Source organism: Gasterosteus aculeatus, chromosome 21, assembly GCF_964276395.1.
Source record: "Gasterosteus aculeatus chromosome 21, fGasAcu3.hap1.1, whole genome shotgun sequence".
Taxonomy (NCBI): domain Eukaryota; kingdom Metazoa; phylum Chordata; class Actinopteri; order Perciformes; family Gasterosteidae; genus Gasterosteus; species Gasterosteus aculeatus.
Window position 1 is genome coordinate 17,793,930 of NC_135708.1, and position 25,795 is coordinate 17,819,724.

Below are 25,795 nucleotides of genomic sequence, written 5' to 3' on the forward strand. Positions count from 1 at the left end.
GTTTTTCCTAAGGTGCAACTCTCCTCAAAAAGTTATCATGCTATTGCTCTCTCATCAGTACACAACAGGGTCGAGTCCTGAGTGTGTGTGGGGGCTTTCAACAAAATGAGCGAGAAGCGTCTACTGAAACAAGGTGAAGAAAACAAGAGACTGAAAAGGAATAAATGCCACTGTGAAACTCTTCGGTGACCTCAACAAACCTTGTTGTAAATGATTTCCTGTAAGAGATACGGTTGAAAGAAAATAGTTCCTACATGTGATATTTATTTTTCTCATCTAACTCTCCACAAATAAAGCGAGCGAGTCAAATTCTTCAAACGTGGGGAACTATTCATTTTAACAAATGTATGTTTTAATGGTACTAGAAGTAATACTCTTCAAGGTCAAGGTCACTTTTTCACTTTCCCTGTAACATGACTCACAGCACGTGGACACGGGCACGCTGATGGCCAGCACGATCCACACGATGTCCATCCTGCTCAGGCAGATGGTCGTGCGGGACAGCGGGGAGTCGAAGGTCGGGCCCGAGCTGTTGCCGGGCGCCCAGGGGTCCTCGGTGGTGGCCGGCACCTGCCTGTTCAGGAAATTCCCGCTGGCCGTGGAGGGGGGCTCCGAGGTGTTCCCCTGAGCTGGCGGCCCCTCGACGGAGCTGCCGTTCGGAAGCAGCCCCCCGTATGCGGTCGCATTGTCCGTGGCGTTGCCCCCGGCAACGGGACCTCGACCCTCCTCAGCGGCGGTCCCGTTGGGTGCGGGGTGGTCGCTCGGGACGATTGTCGGACTCTGTGTCTTCGGTCGGGGCTCGGTGGACAGCGCTGCGGGGGCCGCGGTGGTCGTTAGATTCTTTAGCGGGTCGTCGGCAGTGAGCGTGACTGGCCCCCCCTGCGGCTCGGTTGCCAGCTCGCCGGTTGGGGGCTCGTTCCCCGAATGCATGTCCCTCTGGGTGATGGCGTGGGGCGCGGCGAGCTCCGAGGCGCCCCGAGTGTGCTCCCTGAGTTCCAGGGCCGCTGCGGGGTCAACATTCGTCCCCGGGGGGGAAAGGTGACGGCTGGGCCCGGTCGGTTCGTCCTCGCGCCGCTTCTGAAGCTCCGCGCGGTCAAAATCCAGGCTGGAGACACGAGCCGAACCCTCTCTGGCAGTAGATGCCGGATCTATATTTGGGGCCGCTGTGCGGGGAGATTGGAGGACACCGCTGCCGGCCTGGTGAGCGCTCACAGTAGCTGGGTTATGGACTTGACTCAGACCGGCCCGATTCACAGTGTCGTGGAAGGCCGGGAGCGCGACGTTCGAGGGTTGAGGGCCTCCTTTGGATGACCCTTCCCCGCTGCTGGAGCCTTCCTGAGGTTCAGGGGCGGAAAGGTGGCTGCTGTGGGCGGTTGCCATGGAGACGGAGTCCTGGGATGCCTGGTTGAGGAACAGCCCCTGTGCCGATGACACCAGTCCTACTGGCAGCGCCAAGACGGCTAGAACACCTGTGGAGAAGGACAGAACGCCGGTGATTAGCACAGGATGAGGAAGAAGAAGAAGATCCTCTTTGCCCCGTGAATTATTGCATTTTCCTTTTCCTTTGGGTGTGTGTTTCAGCATGTCAGTATGTCTTTACATCATTTCCCTCAAGGAAACGGAAGCTCAGGTGTTCAGCAGAGACGCGTGGTCTTCTCTCGCATTCATTATTCTCCTCTGGATTTTATCTACTGAACCGGCGGTGTGTGTTCTTTATTAACCACAGTACATTATTCATTATGTGAGTCGCACCGTGTGCACGTCTGGGACGTAAGGATCTTCTAGCTTTGATCTTCTGCGGAAATTCTTGAAGAGCTCAATTTGATCAAGATCAAAATATAACAAGCAATTATTTGATTAGAAAAAGAGTTAATTCTGTAGATTGTTTAGTAGTTTTGATCATTTTCAGACGTACATTGGGAAATCAATACTTGCCATATGCTCACTGCCAGACAAAGTGTATCCATATTTTCAGGGCATCAAAATAGCCCACTTAACTTGCTAAAACCATCTCAGAGAACTTGACAGATTCACGTTCTCCAGTCGAGACAAGCCATTAGCAGGTGCCCTGTGGGGAATATTGGTCCTATTATGTTTTCCAGACAGCAGGAAAGTAATAGAGGGAGGAACATGCGAAGGTTGATTAATTTGCTTTGCTTCCGTCCTTTCCATCTCTTATTGACACTGTTAACGTTGACTCAAATGTAACATCAGTGTTCCCAGCGGGCGGGTTTCTGTGCATCCCGCTGGGAACAGAACATGCAGTAACGTTGTCTAAATTACTGTCTGAACGGATGGTGTAAGACTATTGTTTTATTGTTTTATGGATAACGCTGGCAATGTTTTATTCTTAAAACATTCTTCTCTGCAGTAGACAGTTTTAGAGAGAATTAAGGATAATGATTGAGAGTGCATTTTTTCTTGCACTCTGTAGAGAGCAAGAAGTCACAGAAAACACGCAGTTTAAAAGGTATCTTTGTGACCCAGATGTCTTGGTCAACATTTATAATGGTGGTCAGTAACTATGGAAACCGAGTTTCCACTACCAAGAGGGGCAGAGGAGAAGGAGTAAAGAAAAAAAGGTGAGAAATTCGTTTGAAAATTTAGAAATGGACAGAATATTTATATTTTATCGAATGATGAAAACAACAACATCAACCAAGGCGAATGTCAATATATGTAATAAAGGATTCCAAATACAACACGGCAGCAGAGCCCGAAGCACTGACTATTTAAACTGAGCCTCTGAATCATTAATCATATTCCTCCAGGCTCAATCACAGACCACCAGGACAGAGGGTCCAGGCCCCGTCTTCCATTAACCAAGCCTGTCACGTCTCTAATCCCACTGCAGACCCACATCTGAGGAGATTAAACACACAGGCATCCCTGATTTATGACTGCTTGTCTCTCCTAAAATGATCCTCTAGGCAGGCAAATGGCAGACAAACCCAAGCCATCAAAGCTGAAGTATCTGTGCTATTGTTGATTTAAATGTGAGGACACATTTACATGACGAGGCCCTTTGAGATGCTCACAAAATCAAAATAATAAATAAAAGCCATTATTACGACCACATTGCAGGATACAGTGTATTAGACAGGTAGAGTTATGATTATGTTAAACAATGCAAAAAAATAGCCACGGAAGATTAAAGAGGCCGATTAAAAGCGAGCATGTTGACAAAGCCGAGGCACCGGGTTGAGTCATACCTTCAATAAAGTACCCGAACCTGGTTGTCACAACTTGGCAACCCAGCACTGTGCTTCTACTGAATAAAACATAACATCGAGGCTCCCTTTACAACCAAAGTCCTATTACAAATGAACAAACTTAATGCTCCAGCACACAAACAGCAACACATTCATCCTTTTGGGACATTGTTTTATTAAACATCATATCCAGAAAGTTAAAAAGGAGAATCTGCTTTGAAAGTCTGACCATGTAGTCATCAGCGCTGACAACAGATTCTGCATCAGATGCTGTTAATCTCGTATTATTTCATTATTGAGCAGATTCACAACAAAACCTATTAAATGGACGTGGAGTTGCAGAGTCTAATAACAACAACAACACACAACACACGTGCCAAAAGCAAAGGTCAGCTAACAGTACCTGCCTCACAGCAGCCCGGAGGACACGGTTACATTTTAAATTAAACTATCCATATAAGTCATTACTACATCGTGGCAATGTGTTTCAACCTTCATCGTTTGCAAACTAGAAATCCATCTTTTTTTGACCCGAACAATATGTCACATTGGCAAATGACTGCCTGCGCAGGGGTTACATAAGCACCCGGGTGTTTTCCTACACGTGCACCGCTTTACACACTGAGGCAAATCGGTGTAATTTGTCACAACGGCCGAGTGTCTGGCTGACGGAGTGAGAGCCTAAGCAGGGCCAACGCAGACAAAGAGCCCAACCCGTCCTCCAAAAGGACCTGCGAGGAGGCACCGGGGGTGAATTAACTAGAGAAATGATCGAAAAAGGGCCCGAGAAGTGAATCGCGCTGCATGGACATCCGTTATTGAGCTGAGGAAACGGGACAAATACACCAAAACTGGATGGAGACGGGGAAGAAGAGCAGCGTCGGGCAGGGTGGGAATATGTGAAGCGCGGAGGTGCGGCGGGGAAAGAAGTGACGGTGTTTTATCAGTGATAAGCTGCAGACGCAAACAAAAGGAAAAAGGATCTATAAAACACAGCAGATCAGAAAATAAGGTGTGTGAGATTGAAGCATAACAGGGGTCATATTTTTTTTTTTGCTTGCTCTTGCTCAAAAATTCTCATCTTCCCAGCGTAATTGTTTTTTTTTACCATTTTGCAAGTTGGCTGTTTTTGGCCTGGTATGATATTTTCTCAGAACCACAAGAAGAAAATGAAAACACAAAAAGGAGTCACTTCGAACAACAAGAGACCTCTGAATCTTTACCCGAGAAACAAAATAAATAACAAAATATATATATACATACATATATATATATATATATATACATATATATATATATATATATATAGATATATATATATATATATATATATATATATATATATATATATAGATACATATATATATATATATATGTATATATATATATATACATATATATATATATATGTATATATGTATATATATATATATGTATATATTAACAAAATAAACAACAAGTTGGTGTGTTAAATTTGCAATGGCGACATTGAATTAGAGGCTTTTATCCTTGTCTGCACTCACCCCGTTATCACGCCCACCAACCTGTTACCCTCACTATCTGTGCCCCTCAGGAACAGCACATGTTAATATGATAAAGACAAACAACGCCCAGGTGAAATCACAAAGAGATTATGCTCCATTTGTGTGACTAATGCCGCCTGTCTTGTATCTCGCTCCATGTATGGAGGGAGGGGCAATTTATGCAGGAAAACCCTGCTGAATTAGGGCCCCTTTGAGTCCACAGGAACCTGGTTACATCTGTTTCAGTCCTCCGTTGACGCCACCAGGGACATCAATCAATCACGTTGCAAAGCAGGACCCTGCGCACTGATCCAATGGCGGCTTTGTCCCACCAGTCATTCGCTGTTAGACTCAACGTCACTGGAAGTAAGAGAACAACGCAACATTTACTCACACTGATTAAGTTTTGCGCGGACCTTGTGCCATGGACGAACCATATTGTTCAGGCCCACTAATCAATCCTGCAGGAGCACTTACTGTGTGGTATGCAGGCTATCAGTGCTTATGCACTACTCTGGTGGCATCATCAATCCTGAGGAGGAGGAGGAGGAGGAGGAGGAGAGGGAGGGGGAGGGACTACTCGCTGTGGAAGGTGGGATATTTATTGTTCTTTACGGGGGTCACCTCGTGTTTCACGCAATGGAGGATGATGTGGCTTGAATGTGCAAACAGAAACAATACGCCGATGAGGCGAGCGTTGGCGCCCGGCCGGTTGGTTCACCTCATCGGCGGGCGGCGGGCGGCTGCCACTCTTCAAATTGAAGGTTCTACGTGAAGCCAGAAATAGCCGCTGTAAAAAAACATCCATCGATAAGACGCGTGACGGTCGGTCCGGCGGTACGTCTGAACTCTTACTGCTCCGTCATTTCCCTGCTAAGACAGCACGTATGTGTGTGTTCAATGTGTGCGTGTTCCAGCTGTATGTGTGTGTTTGGGGGACCAATTCTCACAGTCAGTCAGTGAGAAAATTACTACTAATGAAATTGTGTGTATTTTAGCACCTTTATCTTCAAAGATCTATTAATTAATCTGAACTAACGGTCACTCATAATTTCTGCAAATTGTATTTCTGAGCATTAAGGGCCACGTGTGACAACAATCAGGATCAAAATCACAGAGAATAGATGCTGAATCTGTTTTATGAACTACCCCCAGGTTACTTCAACTTCGCAAAGAGTAACCAAAGATCCTTATGAAAATGAAAAGTTATCTGACAATTTAGGAACCTTTATTCCTAAAATGTAATAAACCTGCACAGTGTTATTTAGGATTTCCCGGATCTATGAAACTGATATTGTTTGAATTATTAATATAAACAGTATGTGTCTATCAACAACTTTGTTATTGTGCCCTGCGGGAAAAACCCTCCGCCTACACTTTCTTGGTAAGTTGCTTTGAATTAATTAAATGTACAAGAACTAGAGGGACTCACTGCTTTTCATCTTCATTACTCAATAGGATAGCATGCATTACTGTTGGTTTGAAAGCCCCAGGGCATTGAACCGTAACCAATAACTAAGGATGTCTTCCTCTCCGCACAGCCGGCCCTCCACGGATCACATTTAGCCTCATTTATGCTAATGGTAACCAGCGGACAAACCACGATGGGATTCCCTGCAACTCCCCTCGGGGCAAACGGAGAGGCTTCATCTCCGGTGCTCATCAGAATACCAACCAGCCTTCATCACATAGTGGCCGCGTGCACACACACACACACACACGCACACACACAGGCAGTTTAATTTCTCACCTTCCACGATGGAGGCCATCGACGCAATCGTAAAGTGCAGATGGAGGGTTCGGTGGGAGGTAGTGCACACCTTTCACTTTAGGTTTTTCGACGTGCCACATGGGGCGGATCGGGTCCATCCGCTGCAGACCGACCTGTCTGACTAACTGCTGGTAAGATTGCATTATCACGCCTGGACAGAGCGCCGAGGGCTCTCACTCACTCCGATACAGTACTACGGTATTAATATCACTTCCTTCGCCACGACACGACGACGAGTCCATTTAAATAGAGCAGGCGTGTGTGTATATATTTACACAGTGTGTGTATGGACATATTTAAGGTACTACAAACAGACAAATTCCTTTGGTTTGCATCTGGGTGTGTTCGTCTGTCATTCTGCCCGTCGGGAGGGGGAGGGGGGGGGCAGATAGGGCACATCCCGTGGACCTCTGGAACCGTCCCGGCTGGAGGACTGGCTGGGCGGAGTGGGTGAAGCGGCGGAGCGGGGTGGGGAGGGGGGGGGGGTGGCGCTGCAGATGTGAGGTCCGAGATAAGGGAGGAAAAGCTTTGGCAGCAGGATAATGGCTTCCTGTTGGAACGCTCCGCAAATTGTGTGTCGGGGTCACGGCGGCTTTGAACAGAGACACGTTTATCGGAGGATCAGTAGGAGGGGTAGCGCCCAAAAAAGCAGAACACAACAAAGTGTCCTTTGCGCTGTTTAATCGGGATGATTGCGCCACAGAGACTGACATCGCCAACAGGAAGGAGAGACGCTAAACAGGAAGTTGTCTGGAATCTGAGAAGAACACTTAAATGGCGGGCTTGAGGTCATACTGTTCCATTAAAGTCACTGCAAATGTGTCCCCCTTTACAGAGAAGATTTAAACCTTTTTACCTTTTGCTGTATCCCTCAGAGGGCAGAAGACTCACAAACAAAAACACAACACGCTGCTTTGTCACCAGTCATGAGGCTTCATCCGTCTCTCTTCTATCTGCAGCGTCTCTTCTCTTGCAGCCTGAAGATGTTAAGGCACCTCCTGCAGATGGCTGATACAGACGGGTAAATGTCTCTGTATAGCACAGAGGCAGAGATCTCAGCTCTGCACAGTGTAAAAGAGGAGGCCGTGATGGAAGTGCATTGTGCCTGAGGAATGTCGGGCCTCTGCCGGAACTGAACGAAAATGTAATAGAGAGCACCGTGCTGTCAGAGAAAGACACACATACCGTCTTAATATAAACTCTGTTCAAAGCCGGGCCGCGTCAGACTCCACATCGAAAACCGCCGCGACGTGACCTCGCTCCCCTTCTGTTTACAGCTTAGAGCACTTGGCGCACAGCGGTCCAGTCCGAGTTGATCGTTTCCGAGGGATTAAGGCGGATTTGTCCGACGGCCTGAGGTTGAGCTCGGGGGTGCGTACCAGATATCATCATCGGCCTGTTTAGCGTGATGTCCTGCAGCCTGGTGGGTCCCAGTCTGACCCCCCGCGCTCCATATTCATGTGACATTCTGTGCTGGTAGCCTGCCAGAGACGTGTGCAGAGACCTGATCCCGTACGCTGAATTTAAAGCAGCCCGGACGAGAAGAACTAAGGAGATACAACACTGAATACACGGTTCAGAGACCCACGGGTTCCCTCAAGGCATCACGTCTCTAGCAATGGAGGCATGCGTTGTCTTAAATGCAAACAACCCACCATCAGAATGCAGCGAGACCTGTGGTCATAAGAGGAATCACCCTGGATATCACACCCCCCCCCCCCCCCCCCGACCGCGCCGTCCCCTGGGGTTTACTCACTGAGCAGCTGGCAGCGCAGGACCTGCAGGCTTGTCTTCATGGTATCATGTGATCCGGTTCCTCCTCCACAGTGCTCATGGTTCTCTAGTGAAGACAGAGAGAGAGAAAAGGGAGCAGACAAGGAGGTAAGAAGACACTCAGGCGCTCAGGTAGCAAAATCACATTTCGAGCGATGGTCGGATATCAGCGCGGTGACACGCCGATTGTGTCTGCGCAGGTTTAAGTAGCCACGAAGAAGTAAGGAGGGATTGCAGATAAGATGTGGTTTAATCCCTGTAATGACGAATGAATCACACCTAACCCAAATGTCCCGATAGAAACCCCCCACCCTCCCTTTCGAATCAGGACCGGCCTCCTGCAGGCTGCGCTGGTGAGTAAAACCGCTCATGGAGCATTAACGATCGACTGCGTGTGTGTCAGCCAGGCGAGCACCCACGGGTGCTCTTTAGGAGAATGACTCACCGATGGCCTTCTCTTCACTAAAAGAAAACACACACACATTTCCTTTCACCCCCCAGAGGAGTGTGTGCGCGTGTGTGTTTGCCTTTCTTTGTGGAAGTGGTCTTGGGCGATGCACGTGCTCCCGCCTCTCACCTGCACTAACGTACTTTTTAAGAAGTGTGCACACCCTTCACCCCCGCCTCTACCAATAATCTGATGGGAGTGTGACATGGGAAATGGGATTTGCGCCCCCCCCCCAAGACGAGAGGTCATGTGAGATGAGAGGGGATATTCAACAAAAGCGGAAAGTAGGAAGCTGATCCTTTCACGAGGCCTTATTTTTCTCATAAATGGAGTCCCTCTGTGCAGCGGAGGCAACGCTCCGCATCTCGGCGTCGCCCTGCCGACATTACGCCAACCTAATGTCCAACGAGCAGATATTTTCATTGGTTTCGTTGCCGTCTGCCCATGGGGGAGAAAGGAAAAGCGTGAAATATTGGGCACAGTATTGTAACAAATGACATTGGGAGAAAAAAAAAAAAACGTCTTTATACCTCCACCTGGCTTCATTCTACTGGTACAAAAGATAAATGAAGAAGAAAATCAATGAATACATCAGTTAAATTAACTAAATGGGTCATCAGGAAACAAAGGTCATTTGACTAACGCACACAGTTTTGTGCGTTGGTGTTTAAAATGAAAACAAAGAACCACTCACGGCTTTGACCACAGCGGCGTGGGTTTGGACGCGACACGCTGCTGGTAATTGGAAAAGAGTCGAGGCTGCAAGAACAGAGCAGAAAATGAGTTTCTGAAGAAATTACCCCCCAGCTGCAACCACCCCGATACCCCATCACCGTGTCCACTCATGGCAACGCCACAACGTGGCAGCTCCACTCCTTCCCCGTGCTTCAATATTTTGAGCATCATGTTCCTGGCGTGATGAGCTCAATGGCGTGGTGCGATGAGAGCAGCTGAGCCTCTCCACGGTGATTACACCTCATCAGCGCTGCCGGGCCGGCTCAGCCTCACAGACACGCGCTTTAATTCGCGGGGCACGGGGGGTGAGGCCGGGGCGGCGGCGGCGGGTGGGGGCGGAACAGGGCAGAAAGGCGAGCAAAACTGTTACCCTCGCTCTGCGGATATATACGTGTAAACTTCAGGGAATGGTTGATTTTGTGCTCGGAAATGTGACCTTTCTGAAATTGGCGAAACCTTTTTTTTTTAACAACATTAATAGATCAGATTAACACCACACGGACACGCGCTGACGTCTTGAGCTTAGAGTACAGAGCAGCTTCCTACTGGAGAGGGGAAAAAAAGTTGCATGGCAACTGACGGTGGCCATCGCCATGGCAACTCTAGTACATTATATTCAAATTCACCCGCAAGGGCATTTCGGGGGCCCAAACTGAATTACAGAAAGGATCCGATGCTGGCGCTGTGTTTCCTGTCCTGTGTGTCTGGAGGGGGGGCGGGGGTCGGGGGCCCACAGACCGGAGGCCAAGGCCGAGGTCACTTGGGACGTCACAATGAAATAAGCCTGTCACTCACAACTCTCCGCGGCCACCGGCCGCAGGGATAACAATGCTTTTAATTCTGGACTTCCCTCGATTCTGCGGTTATGTATAGAAGCCGTGGCAGCGGGCTGGCTGCTGGCCCAGAGCGGCTGCAGCCGGAGAGCTTTTCCATAACGAGAGGAGGAGGAGGAGGAGGAGGAGGAGGGACGGGAAGTGTGGGAGGCGACGGCGTGACTGTTGTGCTCTCGCAGTCCACCGACAACTGGGCCTCCGATCCGCGACCGCGCCGAGTGATGCTTTCGTTCGTCTCCGGCTCATGAAGTTTGTGTGAGGAAAAACATCCCCCGGCGCTGCTGCTGAGACGCTCGCACAGCGTGCGCCTTTTTCCTTCGATGGAAATCAAGCCCCGATCCCTGGGTTTCTCGCCACGTTCCAAGCGTCGGCGGTAGTGGCCGTGATTGAGCCGTTACTCGTGGGAACCGTTGGCGCCACCTCGACGACCTCGCGAATCAACGCGCTTCCTTGGCAACAATCCGTCGGGACTCGGGCTTATTGTGCAACAAGAAAGCTGATTACTGATTACGGCTGTGAGCGATTCTGTTACGAGTGCGTTTTCCGTCAGTGGGCGGGTTGAACAGCGGAGCCGGTGGCTCAAGAGAGACTCTGGGGCTTTGATAACTTAATTGTCCGGCAAGATACACACAACAAATGAATGATTACGCCCATTGATTCCATCCAGCAACACGGCTAAATTAAATGCGGGCAGCCAGCGCAACAAAGCAGCAATGGGTTTCCAGCGAAGCTCCCTGATCCCTGAAAGCGGCGGCCATATTGCTGAGTCACAGCGGGGAGCCGCCTGTCAGTCGTGTCCCTGGATTGGAAATCTGGCAGGATGAGTCGCGTGCGTGTGCGTGTGCTGCGTCACGATGGCTGCTGGAGGACGTGGAGGTTATCAATCAGCGTCATCATTCCCCTCCAGGCTCCACAGCAACACACCAGCCAATTAAGGGACATTAAGCTCCCAGCAGACGTTCACGGTGAAGGAGCGCCGGAGGAGAGCTCGGCTGAGGGCGCTTCAGGCCGCCTGCATGGTCCACGGGGGGTTGTGGTAACTATTTCCACAAAACCTCTGCTCATCCCATGTTTTTAGAAAGCAGAGGTCGGGCAACCAACAATATGCACATACAGAAATGCAGAAATCTCCATCTATGAACCGGTTAGCCTCAACTAGACAAACGCCTCCGGGTTTGTGTTCTTGTGTCCCGACGCCGGCATCATGCTCACGCGGACAGGTCTAATGTGCTCAGTGAGCAAGCTGTCGGCTCACATCCACGTCCCGGGCTACAGTCCGCGAGTTAACATATTTCATACGTCAGTGCTGAGAAGGAAAGACGGCGTAGGAGTAAAGATGATTCGCTTGTCGATAGTCCTTAATGTTAAAAGAGAACTGGAGTGCTATCACAGATATTAGCTGGATACTTTCTGGTTGTGTTTCTTCTGAATCTTATACGTGAATCATCGTTATCGTGGAAGATTATATCTTTCAAATTCCATAAAGAATCCCTCCCCAAAAACAGGCTGTCACTTTCAGTCTTGCGTCACATCAAAAGAGAGGAAACTGCGTCTGTGGCTCTCGCAGGATTAATTATTCTCTAACTTGTTCCGAGGACATCTCAGGAAGAGCAGAGCTCCTGAGCTCGAGGGTGGAGGAGGAGGAGGAGGAGGAGGAGGAGGAGAGGAGCATCACCGGCCTCTTCATTACTCAGCGTTTACACAGACACGACCACGACCAATTACTAAAGCCATTCATCAGAAGAATCATGGCCAAAAGCCGTATCTGTGGCCGTGTGAGCACATGCGAGACACCGATAAATAAGAGAGATAAATGGTCGCCGGCTAGATCTGCTTCCTCCAGCTGCAGCAGAGTCCTTTTTGCAGAGAGAGCTTTTACAGCGTGAGCTTCCGCTGCGCGTCACTGCAGTCTCACATGGCTTTAAGTCTAGTAATAGCAAAAGACGTATTCAGATCTTACCAATTTATAAAAGTAAGGCTCAAGAAAATGACAGTGTTTACCTGAGGAGGAACTGCAGGACGGGTGCTACTCTCCCAGGAGTCCAGTCCAAGTGAGGTGCCAGGATTTGTTGACCTCAGTCTCAGGACTGATTTGACTCTCAAATCAAGTCAAATCTTTCAAGAGAGTCGGGTCGACCGTCCCTTTTATGTTTACTGTCACTGTATCACGCATTTATTAAAACCAAGGGAAGGCCAGACTGTCTGACAGATAAGGGGATCGAATCAGTGGAACAAAGAGTGGGGCCGGTAACAGAGCCCCGGGGGAGGGACCCCGCGACACACTTTGTTATGCAACCCTGGAAAGACGACACCGGCGACTGAACATCAAGCACCCGACTGAAGCAGCGCTGTCAAGTGAGCGCTGTCAAGTGAGCGCGTTGGATTGCCGTTGGCCAACAGCAACGCGGTGAAAACTTTAAAATCGGCACCTGGAGAACCGCATTACCTGCAGGTAAGCGTGTTCCTGCTCTAACGAGAGGGCCTGTGAGGGCGGGCAGTGAAGGCCTCGCTCTGTCTGAGTCGTAAATATCCTCCTATCCGACCCCGACCTGACTGAGCGCGTGACTGACTGCTACCGAGGACCAGCTGCCCGGGGATGAAGAGTAAGGCGAGACGCCGGCGCGTCGCGTCCCCGCTACGCACCGCCGCAAACTGTAACACAATCAAAAAGGAGCGGCACGGCAGAAAAGGTGAGAGGGGCCTCGGGTGACGGTTAGATTCACCGCACGTTTTTTTTTTTCTTCCCCCGGCGCGGCGGTGTAAACACGTGGAAACGCGGGCGTTGACGCGTCCAGCTGTGCAAGGGTCTGTGCAACAACACGTCCCTGTTGGGAATAATGAATATGTAAGGATTTCAATCCGCCTTGGATATAAATATTTGATCTGGGCCGACATTGTCAGACTGTTCAAGCTGACATGAAGATTTCTTCTTTTTTTCATATCTTTCCAAACGTGCCATTTTTAAAAACTGATATTTAATCCTCCTGCTTTTCCTTTTTGAATGTGCACTAATAAAGTAAAAATGGTAATATGTGCGGCTAAAGCGTCGCTTTTTGTTCACCAAGAAGAGAACAGCACTGCAGGAGCCGGGGGTCAGAAGGCAGCATGAATAATGTAAAAAGAAGAAAGATCTTTGGACAAGAATTCTGAAAAAGTGAATAATTAGATTGCGTGTGGAGCTCAAACATCAGTTTGTTGAAAATGAACACAGCTCTTTTTTTGCCCTTTTTCTCCTCAATATCTGAAAAACCCGGGGAAAAAAACCTTCGATCAGAGCCTCGTCTTTGGCTTCTGTCTCGCAGGCCGACGGACACATTGATGTGTAAAGTCTGCGTCTCAAAGCTCGGCCGCGTTGATTATCGGACCAGCGCCGCTCAATGAGGCCACGCTAACAAGCACATAATCCTCCCGGCAACGGCTGTCAAAAGATCTAAATTGACACGAGGAAAATGGGTTGGGGGGCCATTGATGAAGCATTTGACCTCACCCATCATTGGTCGCTGATCGATGGACACGCCTGTGTAGACCTCCTCCTCAGACTTCAAAAAGCATTATTTTTGCCTTTTTTTCCCATTTTGAAAATAACTTTAAACTCAACTAATGTGGTTTTGACTACAGCTCTTAATTCTTCTTTGAGTTGGAGACAAGACACATGAATCAGTTCGGTGTTCACTTCCATTGCTGTGTGTTCTCCAGGCAGAGGACGATGGACCAACTTAATAACTTTGCATATGCACGCGGCTGTTTTTACTCCCGGAAGTCGGGGGAGGCTCTAAAAGTGATCTCAGCGGTTCCAACGCAGGGCTTGATGTTGTGGAGAAGCCGCTCTCCTCCTCCTTCATCTCCCATCTCTCTCTGCTCGCGAATGCTTTAATGTCATGTCAAGCAAATAAGTATCCTCCGCTTTCCCTTCTCTCATCTTTACTTCACGCTTGGTCGTCATGCTGAGTCTCTTCAACCAAAAAGGGCGTTTCAAAGCTGCCAATTATCGGATATATATATATATATATAAATAATTCATGGATCTATGGGGAACCAACAAGTAAAGAAGACATTATTTTATTACAGCTGTGTGTATCTTTGGGCAGATTTTAAGTGGCAGCAGAGAGATGACATTTACAAGGTAAATACTTCGCAGATCAATATGTCATATGTTTCTATTAACACGGGATCAACGTCATGTCAAAGGGGCCCCTCGTGGTGAGATTCCCAATAGGGTCGACTCAAAAAGCCGACAAAATGAGCCGGTCTAATGAGCACGGAGAACCTCAAGCAGCTAAACAACCAGATACTTCTTTGTTTGGTAAATGGATGCTAATGTTGCTCCATGTCTGAATGTTTATACCGTGAACATTTACACGATGATAATAAAGCAGTCCTGCATTTTTATCTTTTACTGCACACACACAACAAATAAAAGTGATTGATGGAATATATACTTTCATTTGCAAGGTTATAGAAGAAATAGTGTGCAGTTTTGACACAACCTTGATTTTGCAACTTCATACGAAACAGTCATCAAACCAATGTCCCCTCACAAAAGGAAAAGGCATGCTGCTATTGCAACTGAAAAGTGACACTTCATGGTAATGGAGACAACGCGTGTAAGCTGTACTGGGAAGACGTCTGACCATTAAGATCGGCCGAACTACAGAGCTTTGACCAAAAAGTCAGGGGGAACATTCAGCCTTGCAGGAAAAATGAGTCAGTACAAGAAAGCTTTCACTTTCCACTGTTCCACCCCTGAAAAGCCCTGTGAAGCCACTCTGACATCAAACGGATAGAAATCTCATCCGAGGACACACCTGCCCGGCCCGCTGCATTCACAGCTACTGAAGGGATGTGACTGCTGCACAGAAGATAAAAGCAACAATGCAGTGCAGTCAGTTTTGAGATTTCTAAGAAATGCTTCAGGGGTCAAACATTAATTCACCAATAGAACTTTTTTTTTTAGTTTTAAGGAGCAGTATGACCTTCGAGGTCAGCACGGTGTCAGGTTTGTCCGTGGAGCGGTGACCCGGGTGTCGTCCATGCGACGCAGGTCGAACACCTGTCACGCCTCTCCCTCGGCCGGGAAAGGTGGCCGACGTGCACAAATGACTCAGCTGGTGAAGCTTGGTGGGTCACATTATGTTTTTAAAAAGTTGAAAGATGTTATATCAGAGCAGAGGCATTAATATGAATTTATTCAGATTTTAAAAAGGGACAGAAATGTGTGTGGAAGTACACAATGATTGGAACTGACAGAGAGAAGAGACACCTGAATAAAACCATAATAATTTGAAGGGAAATCTGTATCATAACGCTCCTATTTGCTTGATGCAACGATCACTTCCAACGTATATTCGTGGAGATTTGGAGAACGGGAAGCAACATCCTCTCCAATCATCTCACTGCTCGACCGGCTCCCTCCTCTGATTGGTGAGGCAGTGGGTATTTTTAGCTCCGGGTCGTCGATAAAAGCAGACGCTCCTCTGGAGGTTCTGAATTGAGGCGGCCAGTCGAGCCCAAACCACAGCAGAAACAGCGTGACACAGCACTGCAAAACCAAGGTCGCTGTGCAGCCTCCCAGCATGCAGCACAGTTCAGACAAGGCCTCCTCGAACTTTACCCTCCGGTACACTAGCAGGTGGAGCGGGTGATTAAGGCCAGCGAGCACACAAACACCGGCGTTTGATGCACCCAGTCGAGTATTCAGGTGGAGGTGTTAATGCACTGCAGCACTACTGCTGCAGAGGAGCATCGGTCAAAGCGCTTCCCTCTAGAGGCGGGGGGTCAGCCGCCTGGTCCGCCGGCCCCAGAAGAAGAAGAAACGATGACTCAGGAACGACACATCGATGATCTTTAAACTTGAGCCGCATGTCGGAATGATTCACGCCGTCTAACGCGCTGTCACGCGCGAACACGAACGCCACTGCATTTGCCTCGAGAGCGGCGAAAGAACCAAGAGGGTGTACCGTCTCGCCGTGAAACCCCTTCTAGGTTTCTGCTCCACGCTGAAATAAGACGCCACGGGGTTGCCAACAACAAAGAGGGCGTAATATTACAAACAAGCTTAATCCCTTCAAATCAGCATAACAGATTTAACAGGGTGGGACTTTGTGCTTATTTCAACGAGCTGAGGTTTTGAAAAACAAACCCTGGGCTGTTGCGTCAGCGACTCAAAGTCTGATGGCAGTCACGTTATCCTTGTTTAAGAGCCTGGTGGGAAATTTAATAAACCCAATTATCAGACATGCAATAGAAGAATTATTCCCTCCCTTGTGGGTTTGGAAAAAAAATATATTCTTGCTTTCTGTTGTGAAATACTGGATGAATTACCAAATTCTTCACCGTTAAAAAATCTACAAAAGAGTAATATCGAGTTGAGATTATTTCGACAATCAAAAGAAACCCCAAAAAGGAAATAATCTAGAAAATCATTTAGTTCTATAAAACGTATGCATTTAAAAATGTGACAGTGGAATTCGCTCTTCAAAAACAATTCTGGAAACTATTTTAGGAGTATGAACTAGACGGGAGCTCAGTGGGGTAAAAGTCCCTTTTGTGCATTCAGGAATGTCCATGAGCTGTACACTCTGGGGGGGGGGCGGGGGGGGACACATTGTTTCCCCCGTACCTCCACACTTCCGGTCTCACTTCACAGGCTGCAAACGCACCCGGCAGAAATAGTTAAACACACACCTCGGAATGTCCGGGAAGTTCCTCGCTCCTCGCACATTCCTGATTTCACCGCAGCCTCCTGTCTGGTGACAATGGCAGGAACTAAAAACCCCGACGAAGGGTACTTTCGAAGGGGGGGGGCTGTTATTGTACCTCGTTTCCTGGAGCGGTGCTGCAGAGACCCAGTTGGGACGAGGGAACGAGATGAGCAACATCCGTTAAGAACGTCCAGAGATTTCCCGCCGGGCGATGACCACGTGTCCGGAGACGTAGGGAGGGAGATTTTGTATTGTTCTCCTCCTCCATCTCCCTCTTCTGCTCCACTCCCCCCCCCCCCCCCCCCCACACTATTACTGATACGGATTAACTCCAAGAGCCGCTGTAGTCCGGACAGTGCGTCTGGCTCGCTGTGTGCAGACGCGCGCGCGTCAATTACGCCTCCTCGCTGTGATTCGGCCTGACGGACGAAGGCAGATGCACTCGGAGAAGACGTTACGGGGGACAATTGTCCTGAAAGGAAAGAATTTACTCATGGATGAGTCGCCCAGTTCTCCAAACAGACTAAAAGGCCTAATAAGCCAATTACACCAGGATGTGAACTGCATGTGGTGCAACACACACACACACACACACACACACACACACACACACACACACACACACACACACACACACACACACACACACACACACACACACACACACGACAATAGGAGTGAGGACAGCTTGGGGTCTCCCATCCGGACAGGGGTGACCTTTCTTCTTCAGGATGGACAGAAACTGAGAAGAAAAATGGTATTTGAGGAGCTGGAAGTGTCGGTGGCAGCCGAAGCTGTAGCTCTGAGGATCGTTTGGATCAACGTCACGGTGCCAAAAACAGCAAATATGGTCATCACAACAGGAGCTAACGGGATGCTAACACTCTAACAATGACAATCCAACAGTTTTAAACTGGTATAATGTTAACCATCTTAGTCGAGCGAACTTCGCATGCCAAGTTCAAGCGACGAGACTTTGTGACTTAGAAATAGTGATAGAAATAATTACAAAATTGTTTGTCATTTTTGATTTCTTACACGCGGTCAATGAGAAACCGCCATCAAAGTCTTGTCGCACACAAACATAATCCTCATCTGGGAAACTGGGACACGCGGTTGATAATTGCTCTCTGCAAAACAAACAAATGGTTCTGAATCCGTTCTGAAGTCCTCGTGTTTTGTGGCTACATTTAGAAACCTCCCTTTCACAACTCTTAACAGCACGAAAAAACGTAAGCGGATTCTCGTGTTTGTGCAGCGTAACGTTCACAAGGGCGGCTAATTGCGTTGAGCAAGTCTGACGCAAGGGGATCAGGGCAGACGAGGGTGTAACTTCCAAACCCTGCGCGTGGTAAACAACAGTGCTGCAAGGTAGCCTTAAAGTTTGACGAGTGATGTTCACATAAAAGGAGCTTTAGTGTGGGCTTTCAAACGTGTGACATCCATCAAATCTCTCTCACGGATGCAGATCGGAGAAATAATGAAGCAATCAGTGCAACCACTCAACGCAATAATTACCAGCGCGGTCCCCCACAGGCAGCTTCTCAGAGTATCTGTGTGTGTGTGTGGCCGTGTGTGTGTGTGTGTGTGTCCGATTTTAGAGTGTGTCGAATAGAGAAATGTCTCACTAAACAGACGCTTAATTACCAGAGGAGGGAGAGCTTTGGTTTGCGTGCGTGTGTCACTCATGGCTAAATGAAGGAATGGGTAAACAGGCCGGACTCGGCGCGGTTTGGATGAGATCGGTGACACACGCGCAAAATAATGAATACAATTTAGAAGATTACACCTAAATGTTATGAGGAAGGCTCGTGGTTTTGGGTCTAGAACAGATGAGGGAGAAATTTTAACTAGTGGAGGTCTTCAAATAGTTTGTTATGTGTAACATAACAATGTAAAAACAATATATATCAAAATTAAAATATTAATATAACAGAGAAAAGCGGCAAAAGAGTAAATTGTATTGATCAAACTCGCTTGCTGTCGACTCTTTCTACGTCCTCGTCTTCAGGCTGGTTTAAAACCCCATCAGAGCGGAGCTGCAAAACTGCCACACAAAATGAATGTCAATGGCATCCCAGTGTCCTGTTTACGGCCACGCTAGTTAAATGTCAAATGTTTGGCCTCGCGGGGAGCCGGTTCGGGCCTGAAGGGGATTTCCAGGTGTCGCCGTCTCTTTCACTCCGCTGCCTCTCTGCTGTGTGATGTCGGCCGTTGGATAATACATCTATTGTTGGTGGAGGAGAGAAGAACGGAGCGAAACGCCCGGAGGGAAATAGAGCAGCGGACCAAACCTCACACACGTTATTTTAAGAGTTGCCGTGTTGACAGTTTCTGCAAAAGATTACTTCAGTACTGCGTCACAGTTTAAAGGCCGCTCCACTTGTTTTTGCATGTGTCATTTAATACACTTTACAGCCAACTATTTAGATTATAAGATCCATTGGTTTCTCTTAATGTTATGAAAATCCCACCTATATTCTTATATTCCCTTCACATGCTGTAATCCATCACAATGCTGACCAGATTTAAACGTGGGGACATTGAGGGCAGCAGACATGTTTAGAACGGCGTTCGATGAAGAAATCAAAAACATTCCCACCCAACACATCTCACGCAAAGCTCTATGCTGAGCCAAGTTAGAAGCGGTGCTAGCTCAATGATCAACAAACAGACACGAGATTGGTATTGATCATCCAAACCCTGCAAGAAAGCCAATGGGCGTAATCCCAAAGTGCCAAACTGTTTATTCAAGGATTACGTGGTGACATTTGCACACACACACACACACACACACATTGCCGGTTGGGAAGGCAGATGTGGAATAAATCCGACAGCACTGAACACATCAACTCTATCATCACAGTGCTGAGAGGGAGAGAAAAATCATTGCAGTTGGCACAGCGTGTTCGACGTGTCGTATACCAGGCGAGCAGCAGTCTCTCTGCAGCAACCAACAGACACCAGTGGGTCCAAATTGACTGCAGCGAGAGACGGTGAAGGACACGTGAGAGGAAATAATTCCAGGTTTCAGAAAGCCGGACGTTTGCCCGGTGGCTGCTCGCTCAGATTTCGGCGTTGCCATGTTGCTCCCGTCTGCTGCCAATTGTAGTTGCACTCACACCGGCGTCACGATAAAAAGCACTGTCTCCATGGCGACGGAGCTGCTACAAACCACGTGCCTGCCGCCACTACCGGCGCCGCACACCTTCACACTCCCACTCACTGGGAAAAATCCCACCGTTTTCCAAATTCAAACCGCCGCTGTGTGCATGGAAATTAATTTTTTGCGGTGGCAGCGCCTCTCCCGCCATCTCACTCGGCGTGAACGCCGTCTCAGATTACTAGACACCCCCTCCGGGGCCACGAATCTGTGTGGACCTCAGAGCGAGACAGGGGAAGGGGGAGGAGAATGGGAGGAAAACGACATAAAGCTCTTAATTGGTGCTGACAAGCGTTGATACTGTCAGTTCTCCAATGATTACTATGAAATGTCGGCTCCCACGACACCTTTGGCGAAGGAGACATCAGACACAATTCTGGCCCGCGTCGCTTTTCTAGGTAAACAACCTGCAGTGTGGCGCTCTGCATCACATCCTGGCTCGTCTTTCTTCTTCCATCTCCTCCTCCTCCTCCATGTCATCTCACCTCATGCGACCTCCACAAAAGGACTTCACCATTGCAATGCCAAGCGCCGTACATGAGTCACATCAACCCCGCTGCTCTGCAGCCCATCAATCAGGCTCTCCAGCAGCCATGAAATGAACCATATGCGCCACGGGCACGCGGAGAAAACAACGGCTTGGTATTCTCAAAAGCTCCAGATCTATTTTGCTGGCATTCGAAAGCGAAAATGTCCATTTGTAGGTAAATTCTGGAAGAGAGACACCGAGCATGTTTGAAAAATGTAACTTCCACAAATCAGGTCTGTTCATGGAGGAATATTTAGAGGAAAATCAAGTACTGCCATTTAAAAATGTAGCCTAAAAAAGTAGCAATGACCAAGCATTTGGGACTAGATAAGAGAGTCACGCCCCTCCCATTAATCCTCCACGACAATTAGCCGCTGGCAATGATATAGAGCGCAATAACAAGCTCTACCATGGGGAGGGGGTCTCCTCCGTCACCGACATATGGTGCCACTTTAATCTGCAGCCTCCATCAGATGAGTCTGGACAGAAGACAAGGCGTGATGGCCGTGGAGGCCGGATGAACAGAAAGGACTTTGATCACAATTTGCTCTCGCCAAAAACTAGTATCCACAAATTATGAGTGAAATGCTGAAACCAGAGACGAGGGGTTCTCTCTCGCTCAAATTCTTTTTCTTTAAAAATATTCCCTTTTCTTGGTAGAGGACGGTGATTTGCTCCTTTTGCAAGCCGTTCATCAGTAATCATCGTAGGTGAGCCCGGCCTCAGACCCCGTAATCATAGTGCTGACACCTGCTAGCATTGTCCCCCTCTGTCACATGACCCCCCCCCCAGGCAGGTTGGGGTTATGTGTCACCCCTGCCTCCCACAAGGCCTTCCCATAATCCTATTAGAGCCAGTCAGCTGAGTTGCATTAAAAAATGTGACGATTGATCCTAAAACACAACCCCCCCACCGTGTCCTGAGGGCACCTACAGTGAACATCCCGGCATAAAGCGCCCCTCATACCAACAGATATAATTAAAGGGGCTCTGAGATGGTAACAAGAAAAACACTCCCCCCCAATACTCCCTGTTCTCTTATAAAACCCATGAGAGGAAGAAGGGAGTCGTGTGACGAGTGACTTAAAGTTCGGCCTCGTGACAAAAAGGGGACTGGAGATTTAGAACTTTAACTCACTTGTGGTCCTCAAACTGCCCAACATCTCGAGAGCAAACGGAAGCGCCTTACATAAACCCACGATCGGAGGCTGCTTCCTGGGGCGGGACCTATCTGGGCCCTTTCGCCCCTCGGGTCCCTCGCGCCACAGAGGGTGACCATCAGTGGGCGGAGGTGCCGATTGGAGCGGCATGGCTGCAGCCGAGGCATGTGAGGAATTCTCCTCCTAAACACCTACCGCTCCGACGGTCGCCACACTCTTATCTCCCCCCCTGCCCTCCCCGCTGCCACCTCCTTCATCATCATTATGGCTCATTATCCATTAACTTCTCCACCTATGCTTGGTCGGGGCAGGTGGGTTAGTTATACCCCCGATGGTCAAACAGAGCCTGCTCTGATACCAGTGTTCCCAGTATGAACGCTTTCAAACATTAACACGTTGAGAGAGGCTTTTTTTTTTTTTAAGACTCTTTGAAGCACGGCCGGTCCTGTGGGAACGCTCTTTTGCTGATAGCATCGTCAACTAAGGGGAAATATATTTATTTTTTCTCCCCCCGCTTCTTTTCAGAGTGGCGCCTTCCCCCCGTGGTTTCTGTATACATGCCCCCCCCCCCTCCAGCTTAAAGTAATTTAGAAACCAGCTGAGGTCCTTAGTTAATACTGCGTGGCATTTATAAAGCAAAGGAAAAGAAATGGCACAGGCTGGATTTTTCCTCCCATTTGCTTCGGTAAAATCCTGTTTTTGTCGGGCCGGACGAAAGTGCAAAGTCCATCGCACACACTGTGCAGCACGAGGGGCCCCCGGGGGCCTGCATTCCACCTCGCGGGGTACCACTCTCTACCAGTCATCAGCGACGCTTAAAAGGCATGAAACCCATGAGACACTGCCACGCACACCCCCCCCCCCTCCTGAAAATGTTTTCCCATTCTCTTCCCAGCTCGGACTTTCTGCTGCAAGAGGCAGAAACCAGAGTTTCCCATTTCCTGGAACTCCCTCAACTCGTTTGTTTAAAGGAGGTCTGCATGTGAAAGCTGATCATTTCCGGGCCCTTTTTCCGTGTTAACGTAGACGTTTCCTGACATGATAAGAGGCCATCTGGGGAGATTGTTCGGCCATCGCCCTCTGGAAATTCTTCCAAATGACCGTAGATATAGCACCAATAAGTGTTTGTTGCAATGACACACACACACACACACACACACACACACACACACAGGCCTCCAACATCAGAAATAATTGGCAGGATTTGTCAGGATTGGCAAAATCTTCGAATGCAAATGTCCTCTTTATGTCATTCTCCACTGGGTAAATATACTATGCTGAACAATAACTACTATAATACAGGTAGATGAAATCCAGCGTTCTGATTGGTTGAGAGTGAGTCACAGTGTGTGCATTATTGAGCGATGACGTACAGTCCGTGTTCAGATTGACCTCAGCGTTCCATATCACTGCACACTCAAATAACAGTTATTTTACCGGACTGTTGTCATTTCAGTTTTCAGTGTGGTGCCGTTCGCCGAGATAAGACCGAAAAAAAAATCTGTTTTGGGCAATGCGAGCTTTCGCAACCGATCTTGCTGTTTTGTTGCCATTTGTCTGTTGCATAGCATAGTTTCTTGACTATTTGGTGATATTTATTTTATTTATTTATTATTATAAAAGGCCAGTGTGCATTTGTTGGGGTTTTATTGGCATTTTTTAATTGAGACATTTTAGTTGGTTGCAATCTGCGACCTGACCACTAGATGATGCTAAAACACTGACACCAATACTGCATCGTTAATGCCGAACAAATCCAGTGAAAAGGATTTTTGACTAAAACGATTTTCAACGATTTTCTCATCAACTGCAATCTAACACACGCGTCATGTGGATGCATCAAGTTATATTCCGTAAATGTTGCCAGAGCTTTATGCACTGCAGGATATCTCTCCAGATGTGCGCGGAATACATGTCCTCATTGCTGTTAAGTCCTTTGCACATATGCTCCCTAATACCCATTCATGGCATCACAGCACGTCAGCTTGCCCAGGGAAGCTGTCAGCTACAGATGTCAATAGCCCCCGCTGACCCCTCTCCCTCCCCCCCCTCCACTGCGCGCACACACACACACACACACACACACACACACACACGGCACTGGTGGATTGTCCCCCAGAACAAAGGGATGGGGGGTTTCTGTGGAGAACGGGCAACCAAACATTCCTGGAACAATGGAGAGAGTGGCCGGCAGGTTCACTTAGTGCACGCTTTACTTTATACTCCATTCGATCCCCGTGGGTGGAAACAAAGCTTGAGCTCCACACTCAAAACGGAGCTGTTTGGTGAAGCCGGTTTGTTCATGGTGGTCCTACGTTTTAAGAGAGTTCCTCCTATTATCTGCTTTGTTGCTGCCATGTTGCCTGAGGAATAAACCACTTGAAGGGCATTTAGGGCAGAGATCCTCCTGTTGCAAGATTGATTGGTCTAAAAAAAAAACTTTAAACTCCTCTTATTGAGCATGTAAACAACCTAATAGACTGGGATTACAGCGAGCTACTGCAAGGAATCATGTCCTTTAATCTTTCCAAGAATGTATTGCCACCCAGTCTAAAGAAATACTTTCTAGAGCACATAATCTGAATTGACCAGCATACCTTTTTTTTTGAATTCCCAAAATACAGATTTTCTGAATCCCCACACAAACTCTGTGTTTATTTCTTTCTTTCCAGTGAAATTAGAAATTTCCAGGAATCTTCCATAGAACTAACCGGCAGCAGCTCAACTTCTATCACGTAAAAGCATCGATGGATGCTCTGAAGTAATAGGTCCCCAAATACCGGTCCAGACCTGGTTGGGCGCAGCACTGACAGCGATGCTCGGGTCCGTGACTGTCATTGGAAACCTTCCACCAGGACTGCAACAAATCGGGGTGCTCAACGCGATCGATGCGTAAAAAGATGACCGTGAAACACCGGCCAGGTAGCGGAGAAGAGGCAGAACTATCTGATCCCAGGTAGAGAGACACGAACTGACGTGGTACTCACCTATGCGCCGTTACGTCGGGTACTTGGCGATTCCGAGAGAAATGAAACCTCCCCCCCCCCCCCTCTCCTAATAAAAAGAAAAAGCCGCCCTGTCACTCTTCACAGCATCCGTGCGCACATGTTGCCAGTCCCCCACCGCCACCACCACCCCCCCCTCACCGGGACACGTCACAGCAGCCGGGAGCCGCAAGCAGTGGAGCCAAGTGAAGCGCTTCTGCTTCTGCGGGAGCGGAGCTTGTGGCTGCGCAGCGCGTCCAGTCGCCGGATGAGAGGTGTCTGCACGGGAGGCCGGGGGTGGGGGGAGATGGAGGGTGGTGTTCGTGGTGTGTGTGGGGGCGGGGGCGCGTGGGTTGGGGTTTGAAACTCCGCTGTCTGACGAAACCCGCGTGATCCGCTTGGATCCCCCGTTCAAGTGCGTGGTGCGCAATCAAAGAGGCGCGCAGGAGCGCCGGTGCCACCCACTTGAAGGAGGGTGTTCGTGGTGACTGTATACGGTGAGGGAATTTTAATGAGGACCGCTGCGGAGCCGCCCCCCCCACCTCCCTCCCCTCCTTCCTCTGATCGCAGGAGTCGCGCTGAAATCCAACCGTCCCGAGAAAAAGAAAACCCGTAAAGTTACCGCGCGCGGGGAGAGGAATGGACGCAATGGAGCGTCAAAGGATCCTCGACTGTTGGCCACCATCCACTCGGCTGAGTGGGAGATTAGCCCGCGGGACACCTGTTGGCTGGAAACGAGTTTGGGATGTCCCGACCCAGATCAGCCAAAGCCAACATGCGCAGGGGACGCGGGTTTTGTGCCATTTCATCCCCACGAAGCCCCCCCGGCTCGTCCCTCGTGGCGCACTGCTGCAGAACCACAGCGGGCTCACGGGGGGAAGCTGCAGGACGTTTGACGTGCGAGCTTCCACAGCAGCTGGACACAATCTAATCATGGGGGATGCTTAATTGATTAATTGGAAAT

General features: G+C 48.7%; 1 protein-coding gene across 1 annotated transcript in view; it reads right to left on the reverse strand.

Annotated features, from left to right (window-relative positions):
* tmem108 (transmembrane protein 108) overlaps positions 1-25,317 on the reverse strand; it is a gene marked incomplete in the record, with an annotated part of 27,799 nt that extends 2,482 nt beyond the window's left edge. Inside the window, 3 exon segments of the mRNA XM_078096068.1 lie at positions 423-1,469; positions 8,263-8,346; positions 24,835-25,317. Of these exon segments, the coding sequence (XP_077952194.1) occupies positions 423-1,469; positions 8,263-8,302 (1,087 nt within the window).
* Between the last annotated feature and the right edge of the window lie 478 nt (positions 25,318-25,795).